Source organism: Pleuronectes platessa, chromosome 9 (genome assembly GCF_947347685.1).
Source record: "Pleuronectes platessa chromosome 9, fPlePla1.1, whole genome shotgun sequence".
Taxonomy (NCBI): domain Eukaryota; kingdom Metazoa; phylum Chordata; class Actinopteri; order Pleuronectiformes; family Pleuronectidae; genus Pleuronectes; species Pleuronectes platessa.
In genome coordinates, this window is record NC_070634.1 from 11,422,078 (window position 1) to 11,438,069 (window position 15,992).

Genomic DNA, 15,992 nt, shown 5'->3' on the forward strand with positions numbered 1-15,992 from the left:
ACAATATCACTTTGTATTTTGTAGCTTTACATCAATCATCAGGGTATGCTAATTCATAGTAATCCAACTGTCAATTAATTTTAGAGGAGCCAATGTTAATTGAGATAACTGAACTTTTATGACTTTTACTTCTTGGTTTCAGATTCTTTCTCAGTTTGGTCACTCTGTTTTGAAAGTACATCTCAGATGTATTAGTAAACTAAAAAAAAAGTAAACTAATAATTATTAGTCTGTGTGCTAAAACATACCATTGCACAACATGCATAAAACATAGCATCGCAAAACATGCTTACAAAAAACTTTCTTTATGATATATAACTATCATTTTGACTTTCAATGACAACATTCAAGCATAGACTTTCAAATTAAAACATACCACAGGTAATTGTTTCTTGAACTCCACCCTGCCTTTGAGTTCACTTCAAATGTCACAGAACCTAAAACATGTGTCACTTTATTTTATTATTTACCAAAAATATTATAAAAATGGAAGCCTTTCGAAAATAAAAGTTAACTAGAAGGTTTTGCATGAATTTCAGAATTACATTAAATTAAATGTGTCCCACACTGTGATTCTTTTAAGGTGCCAGAAGCCAAGGTTGGAAACTACTGGGTTATTCTCTAACAAGTGGTTTTAAAGCATGTTAAATCATCCAGTCTCTAAAATCCCAAAAATATAAAAGTGACTTTTAAGTAAGGCTGTCCAATATATGTAGTAAAGTAGAAAATAAAATGGGTTTCTCTGAAATGTGTATTAAAAGCAGCATAGAATGACACAGACACACACACACACACAAAATAATGTTTCCATCTTCTTCCTGTACTTAGTTTCTCATGGGAATGAGCAGAGGTGTAAAAAGTACTGAAATATTGTACTCAAGTAAAAGTACCTTTACTTTGATGAAATTTTACTTAAGTACAAGTAAAAGTACCCATCTAAAAATCTACTCAAGTAAAAGTAAAAAGTAGTTCATTTAAAATGTACTTTAAGTAAAAGTTACTTAGTTACTTCCAACAACTTAATGGGGGCCGCTCCTATACAGTGCAAAGAAGGACAAGGGGTCCTAAATCCAATCCAAAAACAGTTATTTTTAATTAAAGGAGAATCTTTACAAATATAAGTGCAATGACATTAAACATGTCAAACATTTAACATGTCAACATTTAACAACTTTTGGGAGGACATGTCAAGACATGAACCACATGACAGCTAAAATAAAAGTTAAAATGCCGCTGTCCCACTGTATATTTAAACTTTTGGTTAAACTTTGGTCGACCTTTTGAGCACTAGTCTGCAAACTTCTTGTTGAGTTTAAGCAGCAGCTGATTTTCAAGGTGAGTAGAGCTCATCCGGGCTCGCTTTGCAGTGAACAGCAATCCAGCACAGCTGAAGAGTCACTCGCTGACGGCCGAGGCAGGTAGGCCAGTAGGCTATTGAGTTTCAAAAGAACGTGTTCATTGAACACTTTCATTTTTATGACAACGTTGAACTGAACGCAACTTAATGACAAATAATGAATTTGAACGGTGAACACTTTCATATTATCTGAGGTCTAGCTAAAACGTTACGGTCTGTTTTCCTTGCCTGAGGAGAGACGCTGTCTAAATCGAATGCTTGCACCATGTCGTTGCGATTTTTTTTTAATGGGGGGGCTGCGCGCCGGGAGTGAAGCTTGCATAGAGCCCCAAATGTTCTAGGGCCGGTCCTGTGTAGTGCAGTGATTCTCAAACTGTGTGGTGCGCTCCATCAGGGTGGGGCGCGCGACCGGGAGGGGACAAATGCGAGGATGAACTAATATTATAGCCGAACTAATGCTTTGACGTCCGCATCTCTTTAACGGCGGAGCAGTAAACAAATCGCTCTTTCAACGGAGCCAGGGGTCGGCAACCCGCGGCTCTTCAGCCGCTCTGCAGTGGCTCCCTGTGCAGTGTTGTGCATGTCACGCATATTTTTCACGAACAGTGAACTTTACGATCAGTTTTCATATGTTGAACGTGCACGTGAGGGAACGTCATCCACTCTATGCAGCATCTACCACTGCAGTGAGAATTGCCTTGCGCCTTGAACTTTTTTTACTCAGTAACAGACGTAATTTCCAATGTAGCGAAGTACAATACTTCAGTCAAAATCTACTTAAGTAAAAGTAAAATTACCCATTTCAAAAACTACTCAAAAAATTACAAAGTACACAAAAAAAATACTCAATTACAGTAAGGTGAGTAAATGTAATTCGTTACTTTACACCTCTGGGAATGAGCAACTAATCCAATCCTTAATGTTAAAGTAAGTGCAGTGTGGGTAGAGTGGTCGTTCTCCACATAAAGATTGGGAGTTCAATTCCCACTCTTCCCCATCTGAATGCATATCATGTCCTTGGCAAGATACTGAACCACTACATTTGGCAGAACTTCAACCACCTATTCATTACACAATATTTGACACTATGTACATTTTAAAACAAAAAAAGGGTGAGGGTTACGGTTAGGATCCTACGCAGGAAGTGCACAGTCCGCTTCTGCCCTAAATTATACAAGAAAATTTAAATATACCAATGGAGCATAAGTGACGGCTCTTATTTTTTACAGAGGAATCTAAAGTAGCCATCTAGTAGGACGAGTGGGGGAGGGGTTCACGGCCATCCAGCCAATCAGGAGTGTCCGTTTCGACCAATCAGAAAACAGGCAGTCTTCTCTTCCTGTTTGGACGAGGACTTCACTGTCGGTGAGTAATATAAGGTTTAGATAAGAAGTACAACTACTTGTCAAAAAACTCTAACTGTCCCCAGTGTGTAGGTTGTACTTTAAAGTAAATTGCGTATTTTGCTTTGTATTATTTGTTCCTTCGGCAGAGCGAGTGTGTTGTGCTACCTTTGTTTGTGTGTGTGTGTGTGTGTGAGCACTTAGCCTCAGTGAACAGCTAGCAGGGAGGTTAGCTTACCAAGCGGCATAGCTGCGGGGACAGTAATACCACAATTAATCTCTCGCCTCTTGTTTTTAAATCTTTTCTCCTATGTTATTTTGCACAGACACTTTACCAAGACGCGAGCCCAGCGGATAAAGGCCACTTTCAGCCTGAACACAGTCGGTTTCTCGGGAAGAAGCCCATGGGAGGGATCAAACAGGAGCAGGGTGATGCCTCACAGCAGCTCAGAGCCTCGCATTCAGCCGAACAGACCCAGGATGAGGTGACCGCGATCAACGTCAAATCATTTAAACTTTAACTCCTGTATGCGGGAATGCGGCTGTAAGGTTTTCAAAGTAAAGAACTGAGGACATGTGTTGTTAACTTTATGCACACATAGTCACTCTTTTGTTGCAGCAGTTCTGGAATACTCTTTTATAAATGTGTAAATACAATATCAATTATTCTGTATGTCAGTTTTTCCCCTTGCCTTTCTGCCTGGTTTTACTTTAAGCATGTTATTCCCCCTATCCCCAGGATTTCACAGGAAAATATAAATAGTATACATGTTTGTGGGTCTTTTATAATATATTATGGGGAGCTAACAGTAAAAATGTATTATCAGTATAATGGTACACAATTGAACAGCGGTACTAAACCTATAGCCTCTTAAATGGCCTCTAAATAAAAGAATGTGGTTTCTGTCGTACTTGACATATATCTTACATTTCCTTCATTACTTTCTAAAAAAGTAATTTAACCTGTAGGAACCCCAAAGTTACACTGATCAGTGTCTGCAGTACAGCTGGAACATCTGATTTATTAATTTTAATTATTTAAGTAAAGTAAAGAAATATTTTCATTCTATAGAGCATTGAATATGTTTTCATTATGGGATGTTAGTTGGACGAAACATGAAATTTGAATTGTTTTTTTTAACTTGTTTAAACATCACATTTACAACCCAAACAAATGACAAGCCTCTCCACTCACCAATGTCATTCTTTCTCTCTCTGTAGCCCAAGAAGAGAGGCTGGCCAAAGGGTAAGAAAAGAAAAAAGGTACTACCAAATGGGCCTAAGGCGCCCGTAACAGGATATGTGCGCTTCCTGAACGAGCGGCGGGAACTAATGAGGGCCCGATACCCTGACTTACCTTTTCCCGAAATCACCAAAAGACTTGGAGCAGAGTGGACACGTTTAGTGCCAAATGACAAACAGGTACATTTCAAGTAAAAAAAATAAAATGTAATGACGCAGTATATTCAGTGCACCAGGTACTTTCTTACTGGCCCGGTTGAAATCCATGACGACTCATGGACATCAAGTCAGGAATATAATAGAAGCTGTTGTTTTTTAAACATTTGTATTTTAGCATTTCAAAGATTTTCAAACCTCAAGGTTTAAAAAAATATTTTAAACAAATTCCAGAATGTGTCATTTAGCAAGTTAGGTTTTTTACCTGAACAATATTTCTGTACCGGCAGCGCTATCTGGACGAGGCGGAGCGGGAGAAGATGCAATATGCTCAAGAATTGAAGGAATATCAGCAGACTGAGGCCTATCAGATCACCACTGCTAAGATACAAGACAAAAGGATCAAGAAAGGTGAACACTGACTTCTACTCAACTAATGTTTGTCATGTTGATTACTGTTGTGCATGTGTGTTTTTATTACTTACTACCTTAAAAAATAACCACCGTCATCAGGGAAACTGACACGATTATTATTCAACCTCTCTGTTCCATCTGAGCTGTATTATGGACATAAAGTTTTCTCTTTCAGAAGACTCTCCATCTGTCATCATCAGTACTAGTTCAGGGTCATCTTTACCAAAGGTACAGTTATTTGTCACTACATATTCTTTAATATTTTTATAGAGTAAATTGCACAAAGCTAAGTTGTGCATTTTGTCCTCAAGGCTTCTGACCTCCCGAGCAGATTTGACATCCCTATCTTCACAGAGGAGTTCCTTGATCAGAACAAAGGTAAGGAAAAACCGGAAAATGGAAATAAAGCACAAGGCGTGTTTTCAGCATGGATAGGTACTTATGCCAGGACAGAAGTATGCCATTACCTAATATACTAATAGGACATTAACAGAGGTGGTGCCTGGACATCATGCTAAGAGAGGTGATCACATCGATGTAATGCTTTTTCAGTTTTTATTCGACCAACAAACAATCTCATCAAATCATTTTTATTTCACTCTTTGCCGTTTCAGCTCGAGAGGCTGAGTTGCGGCGGCTTCGTAAGGCCAACATTGAGTTTGAGGAGCAGAACGCAGTGTTGCAGCGGCACATCAAGGACATGTACAACGCCAAAGAGCGCCTGGAGGCTGAACTGGGGCTGGATGAGAAGCGCACCCAGGCTCTTCAGCAACACTTATTGGCCATTAAACACACTCTGGTTAACAGTCTCTCATCAGTCCCACTGCCAGGTAAGGAGTAAGGAGGCTGTATTTAGGGAATACAACCAGAGAGTAATATAAAGGTTATGTCTTCATGCCAGGTTCATTGAATTTAATGTGTCATTATGAAAACACTGGTTATGTTAGGTGATTGGTCTTCTCCTCATTTTAAATATCTGGCTATATTAAAAAACTGTACTGTCCCAGGAACTGCTGTATTAGTGCATAAATTAAAAAATTTCCATTTGAAAAATCAAATTCAATAATGTGTAAAGATATTTTTTTCCTGGACAGGTACAGGTGAGACAGCCTCTCTTGGGAACCTGGACTCCTACCTGAGCTGTCTCAGCGGTGCGCTGGAGGGCAACCCACACAAGCACCGTGCCCTGCTTACCCAGCTTTGTGAGGTCCTCTCTCATCTTGACAGGTAACTGAAACCTCTTTTACAAACATACCGTGGGTGTGTCACACAAGACTTTAGCATTTAATCTGTATCTGAGCACAGATACTTCTACTGATCACAGACATGCTTTGCTGAGTTAATTTGTGCACACATACACGTGCAGCTATAACATATAACACTTAAACCATCATGTTCAAGTGTCGGGTAGTTAATAAATAATAATTTACTCCAAGATATTTAGTATCTATTGTACATTTTGTAGCTCTAACCGGTTGGAGAAAGAGAGGGAGAGACCCTGAGGAGAAAAGAAGCATGTCAAAATAAACATTATTAAAGTCACACACTGTAGTTGGGTCTTTGTCTATCATGATTATCCTTTTTTTAATTCTGAGCTTCCAAGTTTTGAAGACTATATTTGAATTGAATCCCTGAATAAGTCGTCTTCTTTTTCCGTGTGAATGGACTTTTTTTTGTCAGTGAGAAGCTATGAGGAGACTCCATCTGAAGAGCCTTTGATTCCTGCAGCAGAGCGACAGGTGATGGACATGTGGTATTAGCTCAAACTAGTGCCATTCAACAACACACGGCTATCTCAAGGATAGGCAAGACAAGGGTACAAACATTTCAAACTCCACATAACTTTTCTTTATGAATGTGTGTATTCACACACATTCTTTTTCTTGTGAATAAAAATCTGTGGGGTGCTAAGGGTTTTTAAAGTTTCATTTTTTTAATTTCATTAAATGTAATGTACAGTAATTTTACCTTCACGGATGCCATAAGTAAATTTAGATTGACCCTAACTCTATTGTGTAGCTTTGTATCAACAGTTGCTCACCGTCTCTATGAGCTGTCCAATAAGGCCAGACTAATAATCAGTTTACATTAAATGTCATTCGGTATGTGGTGGGTGGTTGTACATAGTGTTATTTAGACTGCATGAAAAAACGAACTGGAAGGGATTGAAAATGTAATGTTCTGGTTAACTGCGCATGTTTGAATTTACATAGATGATGGCAGGTAGATGGATCGATGAGCAGATAAACATGTCAGAATATTATATATTTGTGAAGTATATTTGTATTTTTCTTAAATGTTCATTAAACCATATTGAAAATGTTTCCAACAAAAGGGTGAGTGTGTGCAGCTTGAAATGTTTTAATTGTCATTGGTGAATTGTTTTTTAAAATGCCACATCTTAAGTTAAGATCCAATCCCAAAAGAACTTGCGTAAAGGCAAAATGTTCTTTTGTATAATTTTGGTGCTCTGACCCTGAGGACTGTGAAGTTGTATAGGGTGTTGTGTACCAGCAGGGGGAGCTGTTGGCCCACACAGCCAAAGCTAGACGAGAGTTAAAGGGTGTATCTGTTTTTTAATTGAGATTATCTGTTTTAAATATGCAACACAGTTTACACAGAATTTAAAGATTGAGACTGATTTAGATTTTGTCCACTCAGTCAGACCAAGGCTCAAAGACTGATATCCTGCGCCAATTACAGGTGGCTGTGGCTCAGGCGGTAGAGAGGGTAGTCCACTAACAACTAGCAGGTCGGCAGGGTGATCCCAGTCTCCCATAATGCGGGCAGTGAAGTGTACTTGGTTTCTAAGTAATGTGTGATTGAGAGAAATTTCTGCACACAGATGCACTGTATGAATGGGTGAGTGGCAAACACTGTACTGTGAAGTGCTTTGAGTGGTCATCAAGACTAGAAAACGCTATATAAATACAGCTATTTACCATTTAATTATGATATTTTATCTTTTGTTGAGCACCAACAGTCCATCTGCTTAATTATCACCCACGTACATTACCGCATATTGGGGCTATAATAATTTCCATCATTGTTTAATCCATCTATTTATCCCCCTGATTAATCAGTTGGTTCATAATGTGTCTGTCTGTGTGTGTGTTTATTTGTGTACCTTGCTTCTTTTGAACTTTTGCTGTAAATGTATGAGAATAAGAATTTTCTTTAACTAACTGATGCCCAGTAATTCTTGCCCTGTCTGCTTTGTTTTGGAGCTCTATTGTTTCTTTTAAAGTAGGGCTGGAAGATATGGCCAATAATTATATTAAGATAAACATTTCCTTATCAGTCCATTTTGCTAATTATCACAACAAATGTCACATTATTATTTATATTAAGTTTAAAGACAGTATTTTGCTCATGAGTGAAGGTTGTGGCTTTAAACTCTACTTCATGAAAAGCAAATGACAAACACTTGATTAACAGCAAGTGTTTGTCCGGTCATTGTTTGCAAGACGGTTGAAAGTTTGACTAGTTCTTTCTCTTTATTCTCCAAAAGGTAGTCCTACATATTATGGCAGTGACTGAAGAAGAATTGCAATATTCCCAAAGAGATAGTGGTGCGATAAAAGGTGTAAGGCCTCAGGAGCTTAAGAAGAACTCCTGAATAGATGTCTGCTTGTTCAAACATACAAACACGTACACTGGTGGGGGAGTCTCACCACAGACCACCGCCCTGACGTCACTGCCAGAAGCTGTCCACTCTGGCGGTGGTGCTGAAGCTGAACAAGATGGCTGAGTGCTGGGGAGCGGAGAGCTGAGATAGAGAAGGTGGTCGGCGGAAAAGTCTCAGATTTGGACAGACGCGCCACTCAAACGAGGACAGACGGGTTCACCACTCCGGCGCTCGGCCTGACACAGTGAAGAGTTGATTTACCGAGCAGCGGAACGAGCCCCGCCAGGCCCCGGCTCTGCCGCCGACGGCAGGCTTCTCCCCACCCGCAGCCCCGCGACCCTCTCCCCGGCTGCGCTGCCGCACAGATTAGCTCAGTGAAGGAAGCTGGTGAAGAAGCTGGACCCGGGGCCAAAGGCGCTCATAAGAAATGTCATTGCTGTGTGTTGGAGGTAAGAGCGACGAATGTGCAATAGTCTGGCACGACTTGCTTTCGATTTCCTCCACATTAGATAAATCCAAGTCGCGTCTTGTCGGCTTATTGTGGAGGGGTTGACCTGTGAGGATGCATTCATCCCTGTTGGGGATTAGCTACTACACGCTCATACATCTTAGTTGCAGTTTATTTCGTGCACATCTCACTGATAAGGCGAATACTTCCCATGATCACTTATAGCGTTTGATTGTCTATTACCCTGTATTCACTCCCACTGTCAGCCATGAGCACGACCTGCCTGCCTGGGCTCATTTCACCAAACCTGGGATCACTACAACATTTAAGGATCGATTTATGGTGTCGATGTATGCTTTCTGGCAGCCTCTGTCAAACAAGGTAAAACCAGATTGCTCCACTCGCAGTTTGTGCCTGTATGTGTTTCAGGACTACAGGTCATTACTGGTGCAGACGCTCCTCGGTTTTCCACCGTAAATGTGCGAAAAAATTTGCACATTTTCTCTACGTTAGGTTTTTCAGAACAGATTCGATTTTTAAATCATCCTTCTCCTATTGATCGAGCTCTACAACAACAACCACAGTCTGTTGTGATTTTAACCAATTCAAGACTCTTCAAATGGTTGTTTCGGTTTCCTCCTAAGAAGCCTGATTTACAACACACTTGTGCAAGGACTTCTTTTCAAATATCTTTCTCCAGTCACTGATGATGTATTTCCATTTTTTCAGTCAAGTCTATCTGGAAAAGAAATAGAACCTGGACCCCAATACCATCTAGTCCTCTGATTACAAACCTTTAAATGTAATTTATAGGCTATTAACACTACATTTAGTTTAAGATTTGTAGTTGTGTTGTTTTTAATTGATTTATGATTTGGGTTTGACTAACATTTTTGTATCAGGAGTTTCAATCAAGTGAGTGAAGACCTCCATTTATCAAACTTCACTTTATTTTAATCAGGAGTCTTTTGCTGTCAGGTATAACTTAAATTGTTATGTATACATCTCAAAGGGAAAACTGGGTGGACAGATTTCTGCAAATGTGAAGGGAATTAAAGAGGCCTACTATTATCCTGCAGCGGATCTCCCCTGAGCACCTCAGTAACACCTGGTCAGCTGCAGATTTGGGAACCAGAAAATTTATACCACTTAAGACAGCTTTAGATTCAAGATTTTAGGAAGAATCTGAATGTGTGGATTTATTATGGTTAGAAATTCTCCCCCCTCTTAAGGTTTTATTTAGACTTCCTCCATAGGAGCAGAGTTAAAGTGTTGATGAAGATGCTGCTTCTGTCCGGTTTGACCGCCAATGTCAGGATTGAGATTCAGGCTCATTGGCCCCTTCATGTCCTGAAGCTCTGTTGGCATGGCAACCCCAATGGTATTTTAGGCCTCTTCCGGCATTTCCTCATTAGTTCCTTCACTCTCTGTGGCAGGTCTGTAGCTATAGGTTTATATTGATATTGTATTTGTTCACGGTGGCTGTGCGCAGAATGACGTTATGAAGAGGAAGATGAGTATAGGTGTTCACCTCGTTGAAATGGTTACAGGCTGATATGAACATTGCAGTAGCAGTGATGTGACATCGCCTGTGCATGTTCCGCTCCCACGTCTTGTGATGTTAGATTTAGTCTTTAAAATGATGGCCTGTGTCACACAAGCTGAATAAGCATATTCAGATCTGACGGCTCTCCATTCGCTGTCAACCCTAGAGATGTCAATTCAAACATTACAACTTTCTAGCAGAGCAAACCATGACAGACGTCTGTATTACTTATGCCTTTTTGCATTAATATAATTACCTCAAACAAGGAGGTTACTTTTTTTTTAATTGTGGTGCAGATCTGGAACAAGGCAACACTTTTATAACATTTCTGTTGATTGGTCAAAGAATCATAAGCAAAGAAAATGCAGACATAATTAGGGAGTAGGTATCACTGAGTGTGTGCAATTTCATGTGGATCCAAATAGAAATTTGTATCTACTGGATTTAAACTTTTAGGTTTAGGTGTGTAGGCTTTGTTCAGACACTGTATCAGGGCTAGACACATGTAACTACCACCAATGTGTTGCTGAGAAATGTAAAGTTTACAGAGCCTGTTGGGGCTTGTCAGAGGTACATGCTCTACTAAGTGCCTTTCTAACAAACGTAATCAGATCATTGAGAACCTTGGTAAAAGTAATCCCGTTTGTCAGACACTATAAATGAATATAAGTTAACCAAGTCAAACCATCCTTAGCCTCTGTTGTTTGTTCTCTTTTTACATTTAAAACACACTGTTATATTACTGTCACTACTATGGCACTCAGAGAAACACATACCTCTGCCAAGATCAAACAATCCCACACATGTCCGTCTAGCTCTCATAATAGAAAAATAATATGAAAAGGAAGTAGTCAGACAGTCTGCAAAAATTTGTACAAACTCTTAAATCTCAACACCATAAGTATGTCTGATTTGTTCTCATCAAACAATTCATTTCCCCCAAGAAGTTGATTTCCTGGCCCATGGCCCCTTCCCTTCACCATGTTGGGCACCAATCATTTCAGTGACTTTGGGTAATCCTGTTCAAAGCAAAGGGTGGGGTGAAAACAGAACCTCCTTGGCGAAGTTAATAGAGTTATTGTGATTCTGGGTTTATTGTAAATATCAATAGTATAACACAGCATTCATATTCTGTGGTTAATGATGCAAAGGCAACAGCATTACGTTCTGTTTATATCCTCTCTAAAGTCTTAAGTTTGATTGCTAAGCTTCTTCATTAGCAGACATGAATTAGTGCTTACCAGGGGAGTGCAGTCACCAGGGACCGTAGTACTTTTTTAACAGTTACACTCTAATCAGCATGACTGACCCACAGTATTCCCTCAGGTATTGTTCAGGAGTGTGACTGAATGTTATCCAGCAGAGCAGACAGGAGTGCACTCTAATGACCTCTCAGTTTTACTTCCATCGTTTCTAGTTTCTTTCCGTCCATCTCTTGTCTATCTGTTGTGTTTTTCCTGGTGTCTAATTCTGAGGTGTGGCTTGTTTCAAACCTAAAAAGAGGCCTATCTGCACTGGGCATCAGTTAAAGTATTTGTCCAATTTTCCTCCAGCAAAGAAAGAGAAAATGAGGTCCAGTAATTACTGTGGTGGGGACTCCACGATTTGCAGTAAAATATGTTACACCTACTGCCTTCTCCTCCCTCCTCTGTTCTGTAACCACAGCGATGTTGGTTTAGTCTCATGCCTGTGAGCTGTGAACTCCCCACCCCCCCCTTTCCGGCAAACCCCCCACCCTTGTCACACTGAAGTGGTTATTTTTAGTGTTGGGGATGCAGCGCGCTCTGCCCGCATCCGGCTGCACACAGAGATTAATGGAGCACAAGCGAAAGAGATAGAAAGGGAGCACACGTGCATACTTGCCACATGGCAGGGGAAGCTTGTAGGAGCAAGTGATTGAGAGAGAGAGAGAGAGAGAGAGAGAGAGAGAGGAGGCTGACGACTGGCTGATGGTGAGGAGGGCGAAGCGTTTGACAGCGTTGGCAAGGGTACAGCCGAGGATGCATCTGTCACTTGCCGTCTGTGTGAAGCAAAGAAATAATCCATTTGAACGTCTCTTTTACAAATGTATATATTCGGTACTTCCACCGACATGAACCCTCTGTACCCCCTTAGGCGTGAGTGCCCCTGACAGCAGCTCTAATACCAGCAGGGGGATTTCACTTTGAAGTTGGATAAGTAGCACATATGCTCCACCGCACCTTGTACTCTGCCACCTGCCTCATGAATCAGAGATATATTTAAGTGATAAGCAGGATCCCAAGGGGCGTTTGCTGGGGATAGGCTATTTTTAGAATCAAATTTGTCCACACTGATTATCATACCTGCCCGGCTGTCACCGACCCTGAATGTGTTTCTTTATCAGCATCACTTTTGCAACTGGAATTTTTTTTGATTGAATAAGTGGGCGTCTATATTTATATATTCGGCTCCATCTATTTGAAACAGTCAGACTGTAGGTCATTCATTTTGAAAGCATTCTTCTTACAGCCACACACACACTCAGAGGATTTATTAAGGGCTTGTTGTTGTGGCCTGATTAGGTCGACTTTAAATGATGCTAAGTTGCTGTATTTCTTTGCCTAAATGTAACATCAGTGAAGAGAGGCAATCAGCAGGGATTAAAAAGCAGAACTGTGAATATTAAATGCCTCAATGCAGAACATGGGGACGCTGGGCACCAACAGGGTGCAGGGTTGAATGAATAATGGAACGGCTCCTGACGTCACTGTGGCTATAAAAGTCAGTCTGGTTCCTCCAGAGGTCCCTGTGTTGAGGAGTCCTCTTATCCACCACCCCCTGTCGACGACCACGCAGGAACTCTCACACACACACACACATGCACACACACAAGCACACACATCATAGAAGCTTATTGCCACTCTCCCGCTGGCATCACCTTTTCACTGTCACCTGCAGAAACTGCCCTCCTGGCCCCCTGTGACTCATAGACCCTGAAATCTGATGAGCAGATGCAGTCTTTCATATTGAGATCCTGGAATTCTGCCCAAAGAGTCCCATGGTTGAGAAGAGCACCACCCCCCTCCTCCTCCTCCTCCCTCTCTCTCTCTCTCTCTCTCAAATGCCAGGCGCCTGTCAATCACCAACCAGACGAACTTGCACACAAGCTACAGGCAGTGGTCCGTCTGGACTGTAGGGTAGAGTCGCACAGCATAAGACGAGCCTTCATGGAGTCACTAAGAGCTTCAGAGCATAAAAATGTGAAATCTTAAAATATATTCTATAGCCTATAACCTTTATACAATAACCTTCGACAAGAAGGTTATGTTTTTGTCTACGATTGTCTATTATTTAACCGGATTCTGCAAAAACGAAATGTTGATATACCACAAAACTGGGTCAGGGAAGGATGCATTACATTTTGGTGCAGATGCAGATCCCAGGGATGATCCAGTTTGGTCTTGATGAAAAATATGGCATGTTTGGGAGACTGATATTTATGACTGTGTCCAATTTGTTGCAGTGGCAAAAAAAAGAATCTGGATTTAGTGAATTTAAACGTGTTTTCATGAGGGGACTGTTGGGCTCTCTGAGTGCCACATATGTTCCTCTTTCCATAGACTAATTTGTCCATTGTTTTGTTTACAGTGAAGAAAGCCAAGCTTGATGGACCCCAAGGTGAGTAATGGCCTTCGACCTCGGGAGATCAGTCATATCTTACTTATTTTTGCTGACTGCTGTTAAACACACACTCATTGGTTATAGTCTAACCAACAATTTTAACTTTTTCTTTTTCACAGAGAAATTTAACACATACGTGACCCTGAAGGTGCAGAATGTTAAGAGCACCACCATCGCTGTGCGCGGCAGTCAGCCGTGCTGGGAGCAGGACTTCATGTTGTGAGTGATTCTTGCATCTCTCCGTCTTCCACCCCTCTTTTAACTCAGCACGTCGTTCCCCTCTTAACTGCATGTCCTCTTTTCTGACTTTTTATTAGGTGATTGAATTGGGGCCAGTGCTGCTCAATTTTAATTCACAATTTGTTACTATATTCCCTCTTCTTCAGACCTCAAATTTTTCCAATTAAATGAATCCTCACTTGGACCCACAAACTATGAATGGGGTTGTATTGTTTCGATATAGAGAGCGTTTTGACTGTTTTTTTCAGGTCAACGGAGCACTGCTACCTGTTGAACAGGATAAATATGAAAAACCTAAAATTATAAAAGAATACATAAATGCCAGCTTAAATAGGTGGGTTTTTAGAGGTGAAATTTAAACAACATTTTTTATATGGTGGCTGTTATCTTATTTTTATATTGGTATAATTCCAATAAATAAACATATAACCACAACACTATCAGCTGGCAGAGGATAATAGACATTGCTCCAAGTGGAGATATGATTCCATTAATTATCATGATCGTATGTTTTGGAAATTAAATAAATAGATTAACAAAAGAATAATTAAAAGTACAGAAAATGCTCTTAAGAAGCAGACACTCATATAATCATTCTGATTATATGAGTGGTTGTATAGGTTTAAAAAAAAAAAATGTATAGGGAAAATTAAACATTTTTAATAATCCGGACATTTTGTAGTTGTACAGATAAAAGTAATCATTACAATATCAGAGGCTGTTGCTCAGTTTGAATAAAACAGGAGAAAATACACGATGAGAGATTCTCACTCATACAAGCGTTTCTGATGAGTCTATATGTGGTGTTTACTGTCCAGGACTGTTCCATGATGGAAACAGAAATAGTATCTGTTGTTGTTCCATCTTGGCTCCCTCTTATATCTTGTCCGCGACCTGGTTGACGATCACCCTCTCGCTCCATCCTTGTGCTGAGTGACTCATTTCCCTCACAGTGTGTATTCATCCCCGAGTTGAAGTGAAGCTCCTGATGGCACACGCTCTATTTCTGTTCTAAACCCTGTCTCTCCTCAGCTCTTTATATCATTCTGTCTACTTTTCTCTCTCTTCTTTCTTAACACATTATCTTTTTCTCAACCCCCTCTCTCCCTCTCTCTGCCTCACAGTGAAATAAACCGCCTGGATCTGGGCCTCACAGTTGAGGTGTGGAATAAAGGGCTGATCTGGGACACCATGGTGGGCACCGTATGGATCCCCCTGCACAGCATACGGCAGTCCAATGAGGTACACTGCCACTCCCTCTGTCTATTCGGCTCCGGAATATGGTTTCACTGGCCACACTGTACATGTAAAGCAATGAGGGATGATAAATTGTAAAATGAAAGACACATCACTTTTCATGTTACCTTGATTAAGGCCATTGTGTGAGACCTGAGAGTGCTTTGAGAATTATTGGTGTGATCTCATGACTTTCAGCCACATACTGTATTTTGAAATAGTTTTGTTTTATGCATGCCTTCCTGGATTCTTGTCATCACTTTGTGGAAGTCTGCACTTTTCCACGGCCTGATGATCAGACTGAATCCCCATTTTGTTTTCTGTTCATTAATTAGTGAATTACATTACACAGAGGTGTAGAGCCAGACCAGTCTCACAGACTAAAACACCTGTTTATTTATTGTCCCGATCACGTTCCTTTTCCACTTTTATTTCCAGGAGGGCCCAGGTCAGTGGCTGACGCTGGACTCCAACGTGATCATGGCTGAGAATGAGATCTGTGGAACCAAAGACCCGACCTTTCACAGGCTGCTGCTCGACATCCGCTTTGAGCTGCCACTCGGTCTGACCTTTACGTTGATGTTTGAATGACTTTACCTTCTGCTTTGTTCTGTGTGTTTTATTTTTAAAATAACATTTTTATTCAGAATTTCAATTGAATAAGAACAATGACAAAGAACAATTACTGTCACTAATAGTACTACTACTACTGTAGTGCAACTACTTCTCTCTCTACCGCC

The 15,992-nt window shown here is 40.6% G+C and overlaps 2 protein-coding genes across 2 annotated transcripts in view; both read left to right on the forward strand.

The window, feature by feature from the left end:
* The first annotated feature begins 2,664 nt into the window (after positions 1-2,664).
* On the forward strand, positions 2,665-6,834 carry hmg20b (high mobility group 20B). Its single transcript, XM_053430308.1, has 9 exons — positions 2,665-2,722; positions 3,027-3,185; positions 3,922-4,122; positions 4,389-4,509; positions 4,688-4,740; positions 4,824-4,890; positions 5,127-5,342; positions 5,607-5,739; positions 6,193-6,834. Exons 2-9 carry the CDS (start codon positions 3,105-3,107, stop codon positions 6,203-6,205), a joined length of 885 nt encoding a protein of 294 aa, XP_053286283.1. The 5' UTR covers positions 2,665-2,722; positions 3,027-3,104; the 3' UTR covers positions 6,206-6,834.
* Positions 6,835-8,482: 1,648 nt separating this feature from the next.
* Positions 8,483-15,992, forward strand: part of unc13a (unc-13 homolog A (C. elegans)) — a 47,035-nt gene continuing 39,525 nt past the window's right edge. Inside the window, exons 1-5 of the mRNA XM_053430707.1 lie at positions 8,483-8,589; positions 13,744-13,773; positions 13,896-13,995; positions 15,141-15,258; positions 15,691-15,814. Coding sequence (XP_053286682.1) covers positions 8,568-8,589; positions 13,744-13,773; positions 13,896-13,995; positions 15,141-15,258; positions 15,691-15,814 — 394 coding nt within the window. The 5' untranslated portion in view covers positions 8,483-8,567. The remainder of the gene's footprint in view (positions 8,590-13,743; positions 13,774-13,895; positions 13,996-15,140; positions 15,259-15,690; positions 15,815-15,992) is intronic.

Bases quoted from the DNA above. Each gene is read 5' to 3' on its own strand.
- hmg20b (XM_053430308.1), top strand. From the start codon at position 3,105: ATGGGAGGGATCAAACAGGAGCAGGGTGATGCCTCACAGCAGCTCAGA. The intron at 4,741-4,823 runs GTACAGTTATTT...TTTGTCCTCAAG, and splicing joins CAGGGTCATCTTTACCAAAG to GCTTCTGACCTCCCGAGCAG. The intron at 5,343-5,606 runs GTAAGGAGTAAG...TTTCCTGGACAG, and splicing joins CTCATCAGTCCCACTGCCAG to GTACAGGTGAGACAGCCTCT.